The sequence below is a fragment of the Poecilia mexicana genome, unplaced genomic scaffold (assembly GCF_051168715.1).
Source record: "Poecilia mexicana isolate PSO_F unplaced genomic scaffold, ASM5116871v1 scaffold_7, whole genome shotgun sequence".
Classification (NCBI taxonomy): domain Eukaryota; kingdom Metazoa; phylum Chordata; class Actinopteri; order Cyprinodontiformes; family Poeciliidae; genus Poecilia; species Poecilia mexicana.
Genome location: NW_028263376.1, coordinates 5407331 through 5422792, shown reverse-complemented (window position 1 = coordinate 5422792; position 15462 = coordinate 5407331). Strand labels below are relative to the sequence as shown.

The window sequence follows — 15462 nt, the reverse complement described above, 5'->3', positions numbered from 1 at the left end:
TTTGTGTTTCAATTCACTTAAGTGGTTCATGGTATTTAGTGTAGTTAGAATAATATTATTGCTTTTCCTTGTTTGTCTGAGTCCATGTCAAGCCTTCTTTAATGACTATTCTATTTTATCCTTCTAGTTATTTCTTATTTCAGCCTCCCTGCAGGGTTTCTAGTAATGTTTATTTCTTAATTTGATCACCATAGGTTCAGTTATTGTTCCATGTCTGAGTCTGTATCTTTCTGTGTCATTCTAGTTGGGTTATTTCTTTGTTTAGATCTTCTAGTTTCTCTTGCTCTGTGTTCCTTAGTTCTTATTGTTAGATCAGCCTTGTTTCTACATCCACATAAAGTAAGTCCACTGCCTGCTGCATTTGTGTCCACCGCCACATCATGACACAAACCAGATGAAAGAGCCCATCTTTAAACATTTAATGTGTAATTAAACAATAAAGGTGACAAATTTTATGAAATAGACCACACTTTAATAAATATTTGTTGTATTTAACATATTTCAGGTAAGTGAACATGTAATGACATAGATCCTGGCCTAGAATTTTATGCAATTGAACATTACGGGTAACAAATGATGATCATCTGAGGTAATACATTTTATGAATTTTCTTTTTTTTTTTAATATAATTCTGGTTAAAAAAGGGGTCAAAATGGAATAAAAATATGCCTAATCTATAGTTTAATAGAATAATTGTACACAGATTTTGAGTTAATAGGTTACATGACCTACAAGCTAAGAAAAATAAAACATTTTGACTGCAGAAATAGCTAAAAAATATATAAAAGGTGTTCAAATGTAATAAAGGTGAGTGTGCCTCATCTATACAATCTAGTAGAACAATTTCAAGCAGATTGAGTTAATGGGACACAATTTGGAAGCTACTGAAGAAAACATTTAATATTAAAATTATTGAATATGACTTAAAATTTTAATAGAAGATAGTGTGCCTCGTGTAATAGCATGAATGTCCACTTTTTGGTATCAGTTGGTCACAAGACAAAGCATTTATGCACAGGAGTGTTCGGAAATTGACAGCAGCAATGTGAAACTCCGAGCGCTTGTGGAGAGACTTAAGAACAGCTGGCCGAAATTAGCGTTCATAAATCGGATCAACCTTGAGCTGAACGTCTCTTACTCCGTGGAGCTCGGTTTATCCAGTATCCAACTTGAAAACAACTTTACTGCGGTTGGTAACACAATGAAAACACCGGTGTTCTGAATAGTTTGTTTTGGTCTGTGGACCCCAGACATGGCGCCGAGCGACGAAAACGTCATATCCTGTGACGTCAACTCCAAAGCTCTATGGGAAGAGACTACAAAAGGATCATTTACGCCAGTGTTTCTCAACCCTGGTCCTCAGCGCCCCCCTGCTCTGCATGTTTTAGATGTGCCTCTACTCCAGAACAGCTGATTCAAATGATTGGATGACAATCAAGTACTGCAGAAGCTTGTTAATCATCCAGAGATACAATTCAGGTGTGTGGCAGAAGGGAAATACCTAAACCTGCAGGACAGGGTGACGCTGAAGACCAGGATTGAGAAACACTGATTTACGCTTTTGCTATAATTTATTCATGGACCATGCCATGGTGATTCAGAAAGAAAAAGACAGAAATGCAGAGAACAAAAAAAGTAGAAAAGGAGCCACAGGACAATCTCCTCAAGGAAAACTGTACAGTGCTGTAGAAATTACATTACATTTTAATTTCCATAGTCACTTTGTTCCTTAACTCCACTGAGGAATCTTTTTTCCTCAGTGGGGTTAAGGAATGAACAGTAGGGTGGGAGGACCTCCATCAGCATCATGTTGTGGGTCTCAGCCATGTCCTGATGTTGGACTGATGGAAACTGGCAGATGTCCTCAGCCTCTTCTGACTCTTCTTCTGCTTTCCTCCCAACTATTTCCTCCTCAGCCTCACTCCTCTTCTTCTCTCTGGCTGTTCACTCTGTCCAGATACTTGTTCATCAGTTCTCAGACACTATATAGAGCATATTGTTGCCAACTGATGGTTCACAAGATGCACCTCCAATCTGTTTCAGAAAACTGGTTGATCGTTGGTTGAGCTAATGGTTCATACACTGACCTGTTAGAGAAACTCAGGACTCACTTGGGAGCAATTTACCAATTCAGGACAGATTTAGAAAATAATAGAATATAAATTAATTAATATATGATTCACATTATGACAACTTTAAGACTTATGCATGTTAAGACTTACACAATGAACTGATGCTATTTTGGAAGTTGAGAATTCAACACAGACACGTTGTTGACCTGTTGTCCTCATTTTCTGTATACACCCTTTATCCTCCGGGTCAAAATGACCCGTCTTCACTAAACCCCCAATATAAGCAGCTTAATTGAATTTTAAACACCAAATTCTATCTTGTATATTGTCACTCACCACAAAATGTGTGAATACTTGACTTTTCCTTCTCCACTTGAATTTCTATAGCTTAAGAAAAAAAATGTGCAAAATGAGTTTCAAATGCATTTTTATTCATCACAGTGACTAATTTTATTTTACTTTTCTCCAGTGAACAAGAGGATGTACAATACAAAAATATGAAAAATAACATAACCCATTCAACTAATTGGCACATGTAGGGCAGTATGCAAGTGCACAGTCTTTGCAGATATATTTCTTACACCTGCAGCACACAGTATATGTTTTACAGTCTGAGGGCAGAACTGACATCTCTTCCTCTTACTTGGCTTAGCTGGGGAAGTGGCTGTGGTAGATGGATCCTCAGGTTGATCAGGAGCTGCTGCACTCTGAATAGCTTTCACAACTGCTGCTGAGGCTTTTGTGCGGGGGACATGCTTCCTTCTTTCAATGAGTGGAGTTACAAGTGCCTTTCCTAGCTGCTCCAGGAACACCCTCCTCTTGTTGTGCTTATGAGACATCCAGGTTGGGTTGATCTCTATCCAAATCACAAAGGCATTGTAGGAGGACACATCAATGATGTTGTGGAAGATGACCAGGGGCCAACGGGCAGTCATTCTTCTGCAGCTATATGCTCCAATCACCTTATCTAGGTTGTCCACACCTCCTTTGTTTCGGTTTTATTCCAGGATGATGATTGGCTTCCTGTCCTCACGGTCACTAATGTCGCCGTCTTTGTGCAGTGTGCTCAGAAGAACTACATTCTTGTTTTTCTTTGGGAGGTAGGAAACTAGAGTGGTGGTGGGTGTGAAGGCAAACTTTGAGGAGAAGACCTCTCTCTCCTTTGACCCTAGCAGTGCAGGTGGGAGCTCAGGCTTGTTCTTTCGAACTGTACCAACCATGGTGATCTTCCTCTTCAGGAGCTGCTGTCTGAGTTCATAAGAGTTGAAGAAATTGTCACATGTCACATTGTGACCCCTCAGTCCCTCTGTCACATCAAGCACAACTCGCAACCCCTGGTTCTTCTCTGGGCATCCACTGGTTGACTTCCCAGTATAGACTTGCATTTTCCAAGCATAGCTTGATTCGGAAGCCACCCATGACTTGATCCCATATTTTGCTGGCTTGCTGGGCATATACTGCCGGAAAGGACAACAACCTTTGGACAAAAGACATTAGCATCAGTGATTAGTATCAGTGTCACAGAAAACAGTCAAAGAAATCAATAGTGAAAATCACTTTTATTACAAATATGAAAACAGATTACCTCTAAATGGAACCAGTTGCTCATCCACTGTTACATCAGGCTCTGGATTGTAGAGGTAGGGCAACCGCTCCACCCACTTGTCCCATACCTCTCTTATGGCTGCAAGTTTGTCTGTCATACGTCTTGCTGGTCTTGATTCACGGTCATCAAATCGTATCAGTCTTGAGTAGGTGTGAAAGAGTTTGACTGGCATTGTGGCTCGGAAAATTGGCCTTCCACTCTCTGCTTACTTCTGCTACTGATTGATCTGAGACACAACTAAAACTTTGTAACATTTTGTGGTTTGTAAATAACTCTGTGACCTTGATTTCAACTCCATTTGCCTCACGCGTCATTTTGACCTGAAGACCATCTTTGTACCTTTTTTTGTACAGCTTACATGGAAATGAGAATAAAAGCAACACTGAACTTTTTCTATTGTCTGGGCCAATCTAGGAAAAGTCTTAAAATCTCAAGTTAAAAAAATTACATTTAGGGGATTTTGGGGGGGGGTTTAACACAGTGGCGGGTCATTTTGACCCGAGGACAACAGGAGGGTTAACATATTTTGATCAAGATGATAAAAGCAAATTACAACGGGGGGAAAAGCATAGAAGTGTACATAACCAGCTACATGATGTACAGAAGCAAAACTTGCAAAACTAATTTTTTTGATGTGCAGAAGTGACACAGTAATTTGAAGATTGAACAGGTAGTTTTAAGAATTTCAATTCTGTTCTGAGAGATGCACCCAAACTGAGAAAAGCTGTAAAATATTAATATTTAAATTCTCTTATCTTAAAATCCTTCAACTGTCATGGACCCAGTGACTTTAGTGCAAGTATTTTGGGGGTGAGAGTCAAGAGGTCAAAGGAAAATATTAAATATTATCTCTGATGCCAAGCTTTATACTTCTAAGTATTACCAAAGTATTGAAACAAAAGCTAACATGTTCTTCAGAGATTTAACTTGCATGCATGAACATTTCACACTCAAAGTAATTCAAATTAATTATTGAACCAAACTTGGAAAAAGTTGCTTCTGCCATTAACAATAACTTTAAGCACATGTAGTCTAAAGTAGACGAGAAATATAATCTATGCAGCCGTTCCTACAGAAACATTAATGGAAGTGTTGCATCTGTGAAAATTAAATGTTCCGTTTAGTAAAAATATATAGCATATTTTCCGGTCTATACAACGCTACTTTTTTCCTAAGTTTTGAACCATGTGGATTGTAGCCCGGTGTGGCTTTTCTGTGTATTTTTCTTCAACCACCAGGGGGCTCTCTAGCAGGAAGTGAATCATTAGAAGTCAAAATTGTAAATCAAAGAAGAACGCGTTAATTTTCATTTAGAACAACCGCATGCTAGCAGCAGGCACGACGGAGAAATGCTTTCAAACTCATATGATGCAGCTTTTAAGTTGAGGGCTATCGATCTGCCACTACAGGAGGGAAATAAAGCCGCTGCACTTAAGCTCGGTATAAAAACCGTGGTTCGACTTTGGAGACGTAGTGCTGCGTCCTTAATATATCCAGCAGATTTCATAGGACGCAGCTCTCTGCTGGGTCCTTACGGAAAAACTGAGAGCAGCTTACAGGTTGTTTTTGTTTGTTTGTTTTTTCCCCAAAAAAATTTGAAGGTGCTAAAAATACGGTAATTAGTTTTAAAAGATTTTTTTTTTAAATAAATTATCTGCAAATAATGCCATCTTCGAGTGTCTGCTGTAGTAGTGACTAGCGGCGTAATGATGTAACTTTCTTACCACTAGATGGCAGTAGGTACAGCGCATTTTACATTAAAACAAGAGAATTAGTGATGCATGAACGTTACAGGTAGCGGTGAGAGCATCGTATTTAGCAAGACTGTGACGACAGTGATGAAAAGATAGTGAAGCTCAGCAGTAGTTAGAAAGAACATGGGTCCATTTCCCACAACATGTCTGTGTGAAGTGAGCTTCTCAAGCCTGGTTACTATAAAAACTAAAACCAGAGAGAGACTGAGAGCTGTTGAGGAAGAGCTTTGTCTTTCTTCAATTTCTACCAGGAAATCAGCTGTTTTCATCCAAACATGCACAGGTTTCACATTAGATGGGTAAAATAAACAGATATTAACATCATTTTGTACATGCAACTCTTCATATTGTAACAGTAAAATCTTTCCCAAATATTATTGCTTCTTTCAGAATAAGAATTATTTTCTGTATTCTGGCTAAAAGAATGCTTGTGGATTAGTTTGTAAAACACTGAAGTTTTCTAGAACTTCTTTAAATTTAAGCCCACAGTGTTGTGTATTTTTGAAGTGGACTCAAGACACTTTGAGAAGAATGACTATATATATAATATAGGTGGCTACAGAGTATCTTTGTTTACTGTGAGGGATTTACCCCCTCCCTAAGAGGTGCTGTTTTTCATGTTCTTTGTATATTCTGGGTTATTTGGGTGAATGTATTGTTTTGGGAGGTGATTTGATTTGTTTATTTGTTTTAATCATCTTTCTCATCTCTTTGAGGTCACCTGGTCCTGTGTTGCCGTGGAAGTGCGCCCATGAGCAACGCTGACAAGGACCTGGTGTTTCCAATTAGCCTCATTGGGAAAATCCATTTTCAGAGAGGGAGAGATGTATTTCTATTTTTGACTGGATTCCATATTGTTTGTTTCTAGTTTTGTTTTTAGTGGTGTTTAAGTTAATGGTAACTTTATAGACACTCTTTAGGTATAGTTTAGTGCACATGTTTGTTTGTTCTAGCTGAAAATGGCTCCACCCCTCTAATTAGTCCGGATGGGAGCCCATCCTTTAAAAACCAGGTGGTTGAGATGAGAGGGAGATTCTCCTTCTTGTTGTTTTGACAAATATGTTGTGCTGAACTGAACTGAAAGGTATGAAACAGAAGATAAAAGAAAAGAAATATATTGAGTACTCGACAACTGCTGACTCCAGTCTCTTTCCTCTTGAGTCGCATAACTAACATTTACATTTTTGGTCGGTGGTGTGCCTCGAGATTTTTTCAATTGAAAAAGTGTACCTTGGCTCAAAAGAGGTTGAAAAACACTGAACTAGATAATTATTTGTTTACATGACAAATAACAGTCTCCATTTACTGTAAACCCTGCTATTTATCACAATAACAAAATGAAAAACTCTCTAGACTATTCTCTACTAATAGCACAATATTTAAAACCAAGTGTGGGATTTGTGAAACTTCAATGATGGGTGACTTTACAACTTGTATGATTTTGGATAACACTAGAATTGTTCTTTATTGAAGTTTCACAAATCAGATACAGGTTTTACAAATCCCACACTTGGTTTTAAATATTCTGATATTAGTTGAGAATAATCTAGTCCAGATTTGAAGAGTCTAGGTGTTGTAGTTTTTTAGCTAGAGTAAATTAAAGATGCTGATTGTAGTGAAAAATTAGGTGGAATTGTCCTTTAGCCATTTCCCAAATTGGAAGCAGCAATTGGAAACCAATTTCAGCTTCATTCAAGCAAGAGGGGCTAACATACAGTTCTCTTAATGTTAATGATCAAATACTCTCATAAATGATGGTGGCGTTGGCTGTAGGAGTTTGCTTTGCAATCGGTGGGTCGCCAGATCGATGCCTTGTCTACTGCTGAGATTTCAGTTTGGTGTATTAAAGGCATTATTAAAAAAGAAACCAAAATATCACACCAGCATTCTGTTCTTTGTAAAAAATTCTTTTGCAGTCTTGTTTACGCTTTTACATTGTAGATCTAAATATCAGACAAAATTTGTAATTTTGGCTGATTGCTACTGTTAAGTTTAGGGTAATTAACTGCTGGCAATATTACAATTTTTTAAGAACTTTACAATTACTTATATTTTTACACTATATTTCTGTATTTTCTACATTCGTGACTGTCACAATTATTTAGGATATATGTTTATTCAGTTATGATAATGCCATGTATTTTCTACGGCAGTATAATGCTGTGAATATTATGGTCAGTACCTGCTGGTATTTTACCATTTTTTACCGTAAATTTACTGACTTTCTTTGCAGTTTCGACTTACGGTAGTTCCATGTAATTCTACGGTAATGCAATGTTTTTGGATACGACGATCAAAAACTGTTGGTCTTTTACCATTTCTTACCGTAAATTTACTGACTTTCTTTGCAGTTTCGACTTACGGTAGTTCCATGTAATTCTACGGTAATGCAATGTTTTTGGATACGACGATCAAAAACTGTTGGTCTTTTACCATTTCTTACCGTAAATTTACTGACTTTCTTTGCAGTTTCGACTTACGGTAGTTCCATGTAATTTCTACGGTAATGCAATGTTTTTGGATACGACGGTCAAAAACTGTTGGTCTTTTACCATTTCTTACCGTAAATTTACTGACTTTCTTTGCAGTTTCGACTTACGGTAGTTCCATGTAATTCTACGGTAATGCAATGTTTTTGGATACGACGGTCAAAAACTGTTGGTCTTTTACCATTTCTTACCTTAAATTTACTGACTTTCTTTGCAGTTTCGACTTACGGTAGTTCCATGTAATTTCTACGGTAATGCAATGTTTTTGGATACGACGGTCAAAAACTGTTGGTTTTTTACCTTTTTTTACCGTAAATTTACTGACTTTTTTTACAGTGTAGTTATAGAGCAGTTGATCAGCTGGACCTGAGATAATGAAAATATTTTACCAGCCAAAACAAGGCAAAATCCAATTAGGTTTTAATGTATTTTAGAGAGACTGTCATTACGAGGCACCACTTCAAAGATGAACATAAAATGCCACATAATTTGGACCAGGTTTCAGAAATACAGAAAGATATTTGTATGTCTGCTTTTATCAATCGGCTTAAGAGCGGTGGAGATGATGGACTGACTAGAAAATATTCTGCCAATTATCCTATACCAAGTCCTATCTGCAACATGTTTGTCCAAATATCCTTCCCCTCTTTTCCTGAGCAATTGCAAAGTGGCCAGCTTAGTTGCCTAAAAACTGGAAAACAGTTGTAACATGCATGAGATCAAAGATGTCATCCAAAAGAAATGTATTATTGACATATACATTTTTGAACATATGCTGTGTTTATTGTAGTTTTTATATATATTGTTTTTACTCAAGCTTCTAATTTTCACTAGTAATTTTATTTTGTAGGTGCTAGATGCAGGCCTGTCGCAATCCTGTTGCAATAAGCAATACATTATTTAATCGCATAATAAATTATAATGAACTCAATAATTTACATTTGCATGATTTATTGTTTCTCTTTTTTCTCTTTTTCTGTCAAAAACTTCATGACTGAAGTCTTCAGTCTGCTGCTTTGGCCTCATCCAGCCATTTTTTTTGAAGGGCCATTTTGTTTACAGAGCCTTCATAATTTTAATTTATTTGTTGTTTCAATTGTTTTTGTTTATTTGTTTAGGATATTTAAAATGCCTTCTACTAACAGTGTTCAAAAGGATTTAAAGTTTATTGATCTTTCAGAATGTTTGTTTATTTTTTTTTTTGCATTTTTATGTCATTATGTCATCACCTGAAAATGTTCTCAAAGCAACAATATTATTATTTATTGCAATAACTTCTCGGGCAATTTATTGTCCAGCAAAAGTTGTTATTGTGACAGGCCTAGCTCAATGTGGGGAACAAGTTTAGTTCCTTTGTGAATAAACTTGAATCTGAAAACTTCAATTCCAGCTTGCGACTGTGACCCGGTTGGATCATTGGAGGGAGGTGTGTGTGACAGCCACACCGACCTGGGAATGGGGATGATCGCAGGACAGTGTCGTTGCAAATACAACGTGAAGGGAAAGCGCTGCGATGACTGCAAGGCGGGTTATTATGGACTCAGTGAGAGCGACCCACTGGGATGCCAACGTATGTGTCTGTGTTTATCTCCACTTCAGGCAGCCTTGATGGAAATACTTTCTGGGGCTCAGAGTGTGTGTTTGTGTTTGTGTATTTTGCCATCAGCTTGCAACTGTGACCCCCGGGGCATCATACTGATGGATGCTCCTTGTGATCAGATCAGTGGGGACTGTTCCTGTAAAAGATACGTCACGGGTCGCTACTGCAACCAGTGTCTGGTTAGTAATCTGAAGAGTCATAAATCAGGCTGTTTTTTTTTTTTTACATTTCATACCTGACTTCTGTCCATGTCACATTCTTAAAATAGCAACTTCAACTTGAGGTAGAAGGTTTCTCTTCCAGACATGTATCCAAAGCTAAATATCTTAGTAACCGTAGTGATAATTACTAGTGATGTAATTACTAGTACTCAACCTTGATGTCGATTCTCCAAACTTGTACCACTGTTCTGCTGGATTTTCCTCCTGGGTTGGAAAGTGGTGCAACTCAAAGTCTAAGCCACACTTCATACCAGGTGGTGGTGGTAATACACCAAGAAGTTATTTGCTGATCCTCCAAAAAGAAAAAAAAAAAAAAAAAAAAAAAAAAACAGGAGAAGAAGGGAGAAGTTAAATTTCAATGTAAAGACAGAGGATAGTAAACAAGAGGCGAAAACTAGAGTTTAGATTTGTCCAGGCCTGATCTGACCCGACTAATTAATATTAATTACAGGCCTGAGTCTGAAGTAAATCCAACATATTATTTTGAAAAGCTTGTATTTAATTTTTAGTCCATAATTTTACTAAGAAGTGTAACTTCTCTCATTTTTAGCTTTTGTTTAGCGTCTTCCAACTCCATCTCGTCACTTGTTGTAACCGCAGGGTGAGTCAGGTGCAAACCATCTGGGATGTGTGGTTGATAGGAGCGAAGCAGGGCAGGGTTGCGTGTGCCTGCAGTGCACTGTGCTTGTTGGTCTAAGGAACATCTGCATTTTACTTTCTTTCTGTTTAAACTACAGTAAGTAGATTAACACAGCACAGATTTTAAACTGCATATTCTCATATGGGTCTCTTCGTGTATATATTTTAGGTTTATTACACAAACTACAGAAGCATGAGCCCAACCACGAGGCAAATCATTTGCCTCGACCATGTTTGAATTTCAGATCGAATTTAAGCAGTTGGAAAAAATAATTAAGCAATTTTATAAATCATTTGAAGACTAAACAATCTGTATGTATGGTCTATTTATGATTTGTTAAAATCACAGGGACTATGGGCTTTAAAAGAAGAAGAGACATCCTGTTCTTAATAAAAATGACTTTGTTTCCAAAAGTTATTGTGTGTAAAGTATAAATACCAACTTTTTAGCTACTTGGTTCCGGTACTTGGAATCAGCAAGTACATATACTGAAGTATTTGTTCTTGTAATCGGTCTAGAAAAAAACAGGTATTGGAACATCACTAATAATCAGTTACCTGATGTAACCCAGTGCATCATGGATTAAAGTGTTTTCTGTCTCTGCAGCCTGAATACTGGGGTCTCAGTAATGACCTGGGTGGCTGCAGACCTTGTGAGTGCGACTTCGGTGGAGCGTACAACAACAGGTTGATCTTATGGATAAAACATCATCTGAATGTGAATTTAGAAAGCATGTGTCTATAACATTAACCCCATGGCCTGGTGCATAGAGGTTTAGTTGTCAGAATTTACGCTAACCAGAATATTTTTACATTTTTCTCTTCCTGTTGCAATAAGATGCATGATGGATAGTGGGCAGTGCGACTGCAGGAGGCATTTCATTGGTCGACAGTGTTCGGAGGTGCAGCCTGGGTATTTCTGTGCTCCGCTCGACTACTACAAATATGAGGCTGAAGAAGCTGCTGGACGCTCACCCACCGACCCCTCACTGCCGGTGAGCTCAGCAGCATCACCACAGTCCTTGCACTGTGGAGACAGTGACTGGGATACTAAAAGGTTTTCTTTGTGAGAAAAAAACTCAGATCTGATGACCAGGTCACCAGCTGATTTGTCTGTCCATCTGTTTGGGTACTAAAGTTAAATTGAAAGACAATGATGACCAGAATCACCCTTTCCCATAGCTATTCTAGTCTCATATTACATTCTTTATCCTTTCTCACCTCTGTAACTGCTTTTACACATTCCTTTGACTTTTTTTTTATCACTCTTTGGTCCGTATCTTACATGAAGTCCTAGAAGCAAGCTCTGACAGTCCACAGTTGCAACATCTCTGCAGCAGGAATGTGAGAAGAACTGAGTTCAGTGACTTTGGAATGTCCTGAGAAAGGCAATAGTGCGAGGCACAAAGTGAAGTGTGACAATTTCATATCCTGCTTGTTAGACTTCTCCTGGAGGGAAAATAAACGCGTTCAGTAAAGATTTAGAAACATGCAGCAGATACAGTTGGAACTATATATTAAAACAAAATCCATTACCTGCCTGACATTAAATCAGACTAAAAGCTCTTTTTTTTTAACTCTCTTACATTTATCAACATTATTTCTAGCAGCAGTGGAGAGAAAGAAATTCTCCCAATTGTTTCAGTGTGTTAAAACAAAACTTCAACCGACTGTGAGGATATTGACATGACTATTGTAAAAAGAGTAATCTTTGGAATTACTAAACCACTGATGTTCATTTGCAATTTATCATTCCCAGTGGGTACTGTTTAAAAAAGAGAAAAAGAAAATGACCAAAGTCGTTCCATTGCATAAGTGTGGGAACAAACACCTCTCCACAATTATATTACACCTGTCTCATTACTCCTGCAATTTTCAAAAAATCTATAAAAACTAATGACAGACTTCGTAATTTTTTTCTTTACATAAAATAAAATACTCACTTTAGCTCAATATGGATTTAAACCAAATTTATCCGTTGCTTCATTGGAACAAAAATAGCTTACAATTGAAATATTCAACGACATAATAAAGTCGATAAATTACAACGTCTTACTTACGAGACCTGAGCAGTATGGTATCAGAAGAACAAAGCTAGAATTGAATAGGAATTATTTGATGGACAGATCTATATATAATCTTCAAAATGAATAGATCAGCTAAATATTTGACAACACAGCAACAACTTTTCTCCTCAGTTTTCACTAACATCTTTAGTAAAAGCTGTGAAACTTCAGCTTCAATAAATAAAAACAAGTTTGAGCTCAAATCTCCCACATGGCGCTTATTTTTTCCATCTCGTCCTCAGGGCCAGGTCCGTCCACAGGCAGCAGATGACTGCATTCAGCAGCTCAGCAACCAGGCGAGGAGGCATCGGCGACACCGGCGCATTTCAAGCCTGCAGCAGTCTCAGGCAGCGCTGAGACGCATCCGGCAGCTTCAGCAGACAGTAGGATTCTGACTCACTGTTAAACCTTTATTGAAGGTTTTGCTCAGTAGATAAACACAAATGAGTACATAATTATCTATTGGAAGAGAAATAATACCACTTTGGGATAACAAAGTGAGTTATAGCTTCTTATAGCTTCCTGTGTGGGTGACACATCTTCTTCCCACTCAGCCGGATGTCACGACGGTCCACAGAGAGCACGCTCCCAGCCACATCACCACCTGGACCGGTCCCGGTTTTGCTCGCGTCAAAGATGGCGCCGGCTTTGTGTTCACTATCGACAACATCCCCTACGCCATGGAGTACGAAGTCATGATTCGCTACGAGCCTGAGGTGTGTTTAGGTGTAGACAGTAGCTGCGTTTCCATTACAAATGTGCAAAAATTTTGTCTATTTTCTGCTAATGTCGAATTTCCAATTGTGTTTCCATGACATTAAAAAAATGTGTGAATAAGTTTGTTCACTCAAGTCATTAAAAATCATGGCAGTGACTGATAACTGTCACATGAGATATATTTATAATTCAGCAACGGCACTAATGATTATCATCTGTCAGCCCTAGACCTACTTCCTGTTGTATTTGTCATTTCTGACAGTAGTAACATCTGGCTGTTGATCACATGACTCGTGTCCATTAAGCAAATTTATTTTTGTATTTTCAATTTGCGCAATTTTATGGTTAATGGGAATGCAGCTTGTGACAGCTGCATTTCCAGTGAACGTGTCGTCTCACTGTGTCCTGATGCAGTCCACAGAGGACTGGGAGGCTGTAGTCAGCATCACCTCTGTTGAGCTGCCCTCAAGTCTCCGGTGTGGAAACCTTCTTCCGGCCGAACAGCTCTACACTGAAACCCTGCTGCACCGCAACAGGTACATCATGGTTGTTTGCATGCAGACCAGAATGTCTCTGAGTGTGTGTACGTCTGAGAGAGGAGCGTCTGGATGTTTGTTGAAACAGCAAGGAGGGGGGAAAAAATTGCATCACTGTTGTCACTTAAATCTGCCCAGGCTTGTACGCGCTGAGATGCAGGTGGGCAAACAAACTGCAGAGTATTTGTAAGAATCAGATACAGGAAGACTGCTGTGGTGCAGGTTGTGGAAAAATTGCAGAACAAACAGATGAAGGTGTAATCTGACAGACAGGTTTTAATTTATAGGCAACTTTTCAACTCTGGGCAAGGTTCATTGAGTTTGCCTGGGTTCTATAGGAGCCAAAACCAACAAAAAGTGCAACTCCCAGTGGTTCTTCTTTGTGTGTTAAATGGCTGAGCTAATTCCTGTTTTGCTTGCAGGTCATGATAAACATTTGCATGAACACTAAAACTTTTCTTTGTGTTTTTTAAATTTGGTTTTATGTTAAATTTTTATGTCTAAAACTCTTCAAAAAGCTCACCACCAACTAGATATTTAGTGAGCAGTTATTTAATTAGCTAGTCAAATATCCAGTTAAATATTTATAAATATTTAGTTTACAAACTAAGGGGAGGTTTAGGATGACCAACTAATTATTTAGCTTTAAGCTACATCTTTTGCTAGCAAGCCAAATATTTGGTTAACAAACCAAATATTTAGTTTACCAGCCAAACTTTTAGCTCCAAACAAATTATTTAGTTAGCAAGCCAAATAATTTAAATATTTAGTTTACTAAATAAATATTTGGCTCCAGGCTAGATATTTAGATATGGAAGGATGGCAGGATCCTATTTACGTTTATCACAGCTGAGATCCAAATTTGGTTGGAATCTGGACAGTTTGTGTCCATAATGTGTGGGATCTGCAGAGTTGCTCTTTCCTCTCCTGGATGAAATGGTCAGCTGTGATGATCCTTTTTGTGAACCTGAAAGACTTGCATTCAGACAAAAAAATTGTCTGATCTCCCATGTATTTTTTGTGTTTTCTACATGCGGCTATCTGCAAGTTGAATTTCTTATACATTTTCTCTTGACACGCTTCCATAAATCCCAGATTTGTTAAGTACAAAACTGACTATTGTGCTGTGGACAGATTCTCCCTCCTAAACTGTGGCTCTTTGCAGCTCCTCCACAGGTACTGCAGGCCTCTTGGGACATTTTGTGCACATTTTCACTGCATGTTTTTCTTCCTGAAATACAAGTTTCAAGATTATAATATGCTTTCTATGTGCACCTAATGATTTTCTCCTATTGGTTATATGAATGTGTGACAGGCCACAACAAAATACAGCAAGCAAGTCTCACTGGGGGATTTGGAGTTATTTACATATTTTGAAAGTCTGGATTCTAAGTTTTTTAATTATGTCAAACGCATGAAAATAATAAAATGAAGATATGGTCATTTCAGTATTCCTGCAAACAAGACCAGTGAGAAAACAGACCTCAAAGTTTAAAAAAAAATTCTCATGAAACCTGATCAGTAACTTTGGGTGTTAACAGAAGCTGTTCATTTGCATTACTTTGCATTTGCCCCGCCCCCCAGCATTGACTGTAAAGGTAAGGTGTGCAGACAGAAACTCTTGTATATGGTTGTTTAATGTATTTCTTTTTATTATTCATGTTCCTAATTAAATAAATATTAACAAATGATGGCTTGTAAATCAGTTGCTATTCAAGCTCAGACTCTATTGCAGTGTTAATAACTACCTGAGTACTGACTG

General features: G+C 38.0%; 1 protein-coding gene across 5 annotated transcripts in view; it reads left to right on the top strand.

Annotated features, from left to right (window-relative positions):
- Positions 1-15462, top strand: part of lamb2l (laminin, beta 2-like) — a 68230-nt gene that overhangs the window by 37871 nt on the left and 14897 nt on the right. For all 5 annotated transcript variants that reach the window (XM_014967215.2, XM_088006917.1, XM_014967216.2 and 2 more), the window contains 7 exons: positions 9312-9491; positions 9588-9700; positions 10989-11068; positions 11220-11376; positions 12690-12830; positions 13002-13163; positions 13579-13700. In XM_014967215.2, the coding sequence (XP_014822701.2) occupies positions 9312-9491; positions 9588-9700; positions 10989-11068; positions 11220-11376; positions 12690-12830; positions 13002-13163; positions 13579-13700 (955 nt within the window). The remainder of the gene's footprint in view (positions 1-9311; positions 9492-9587; positions 9701-10988; positions 11069-11219; positions 11377-12689; positions 12831-13001; positions 13164-13578; positions 13701-15462) is intronic.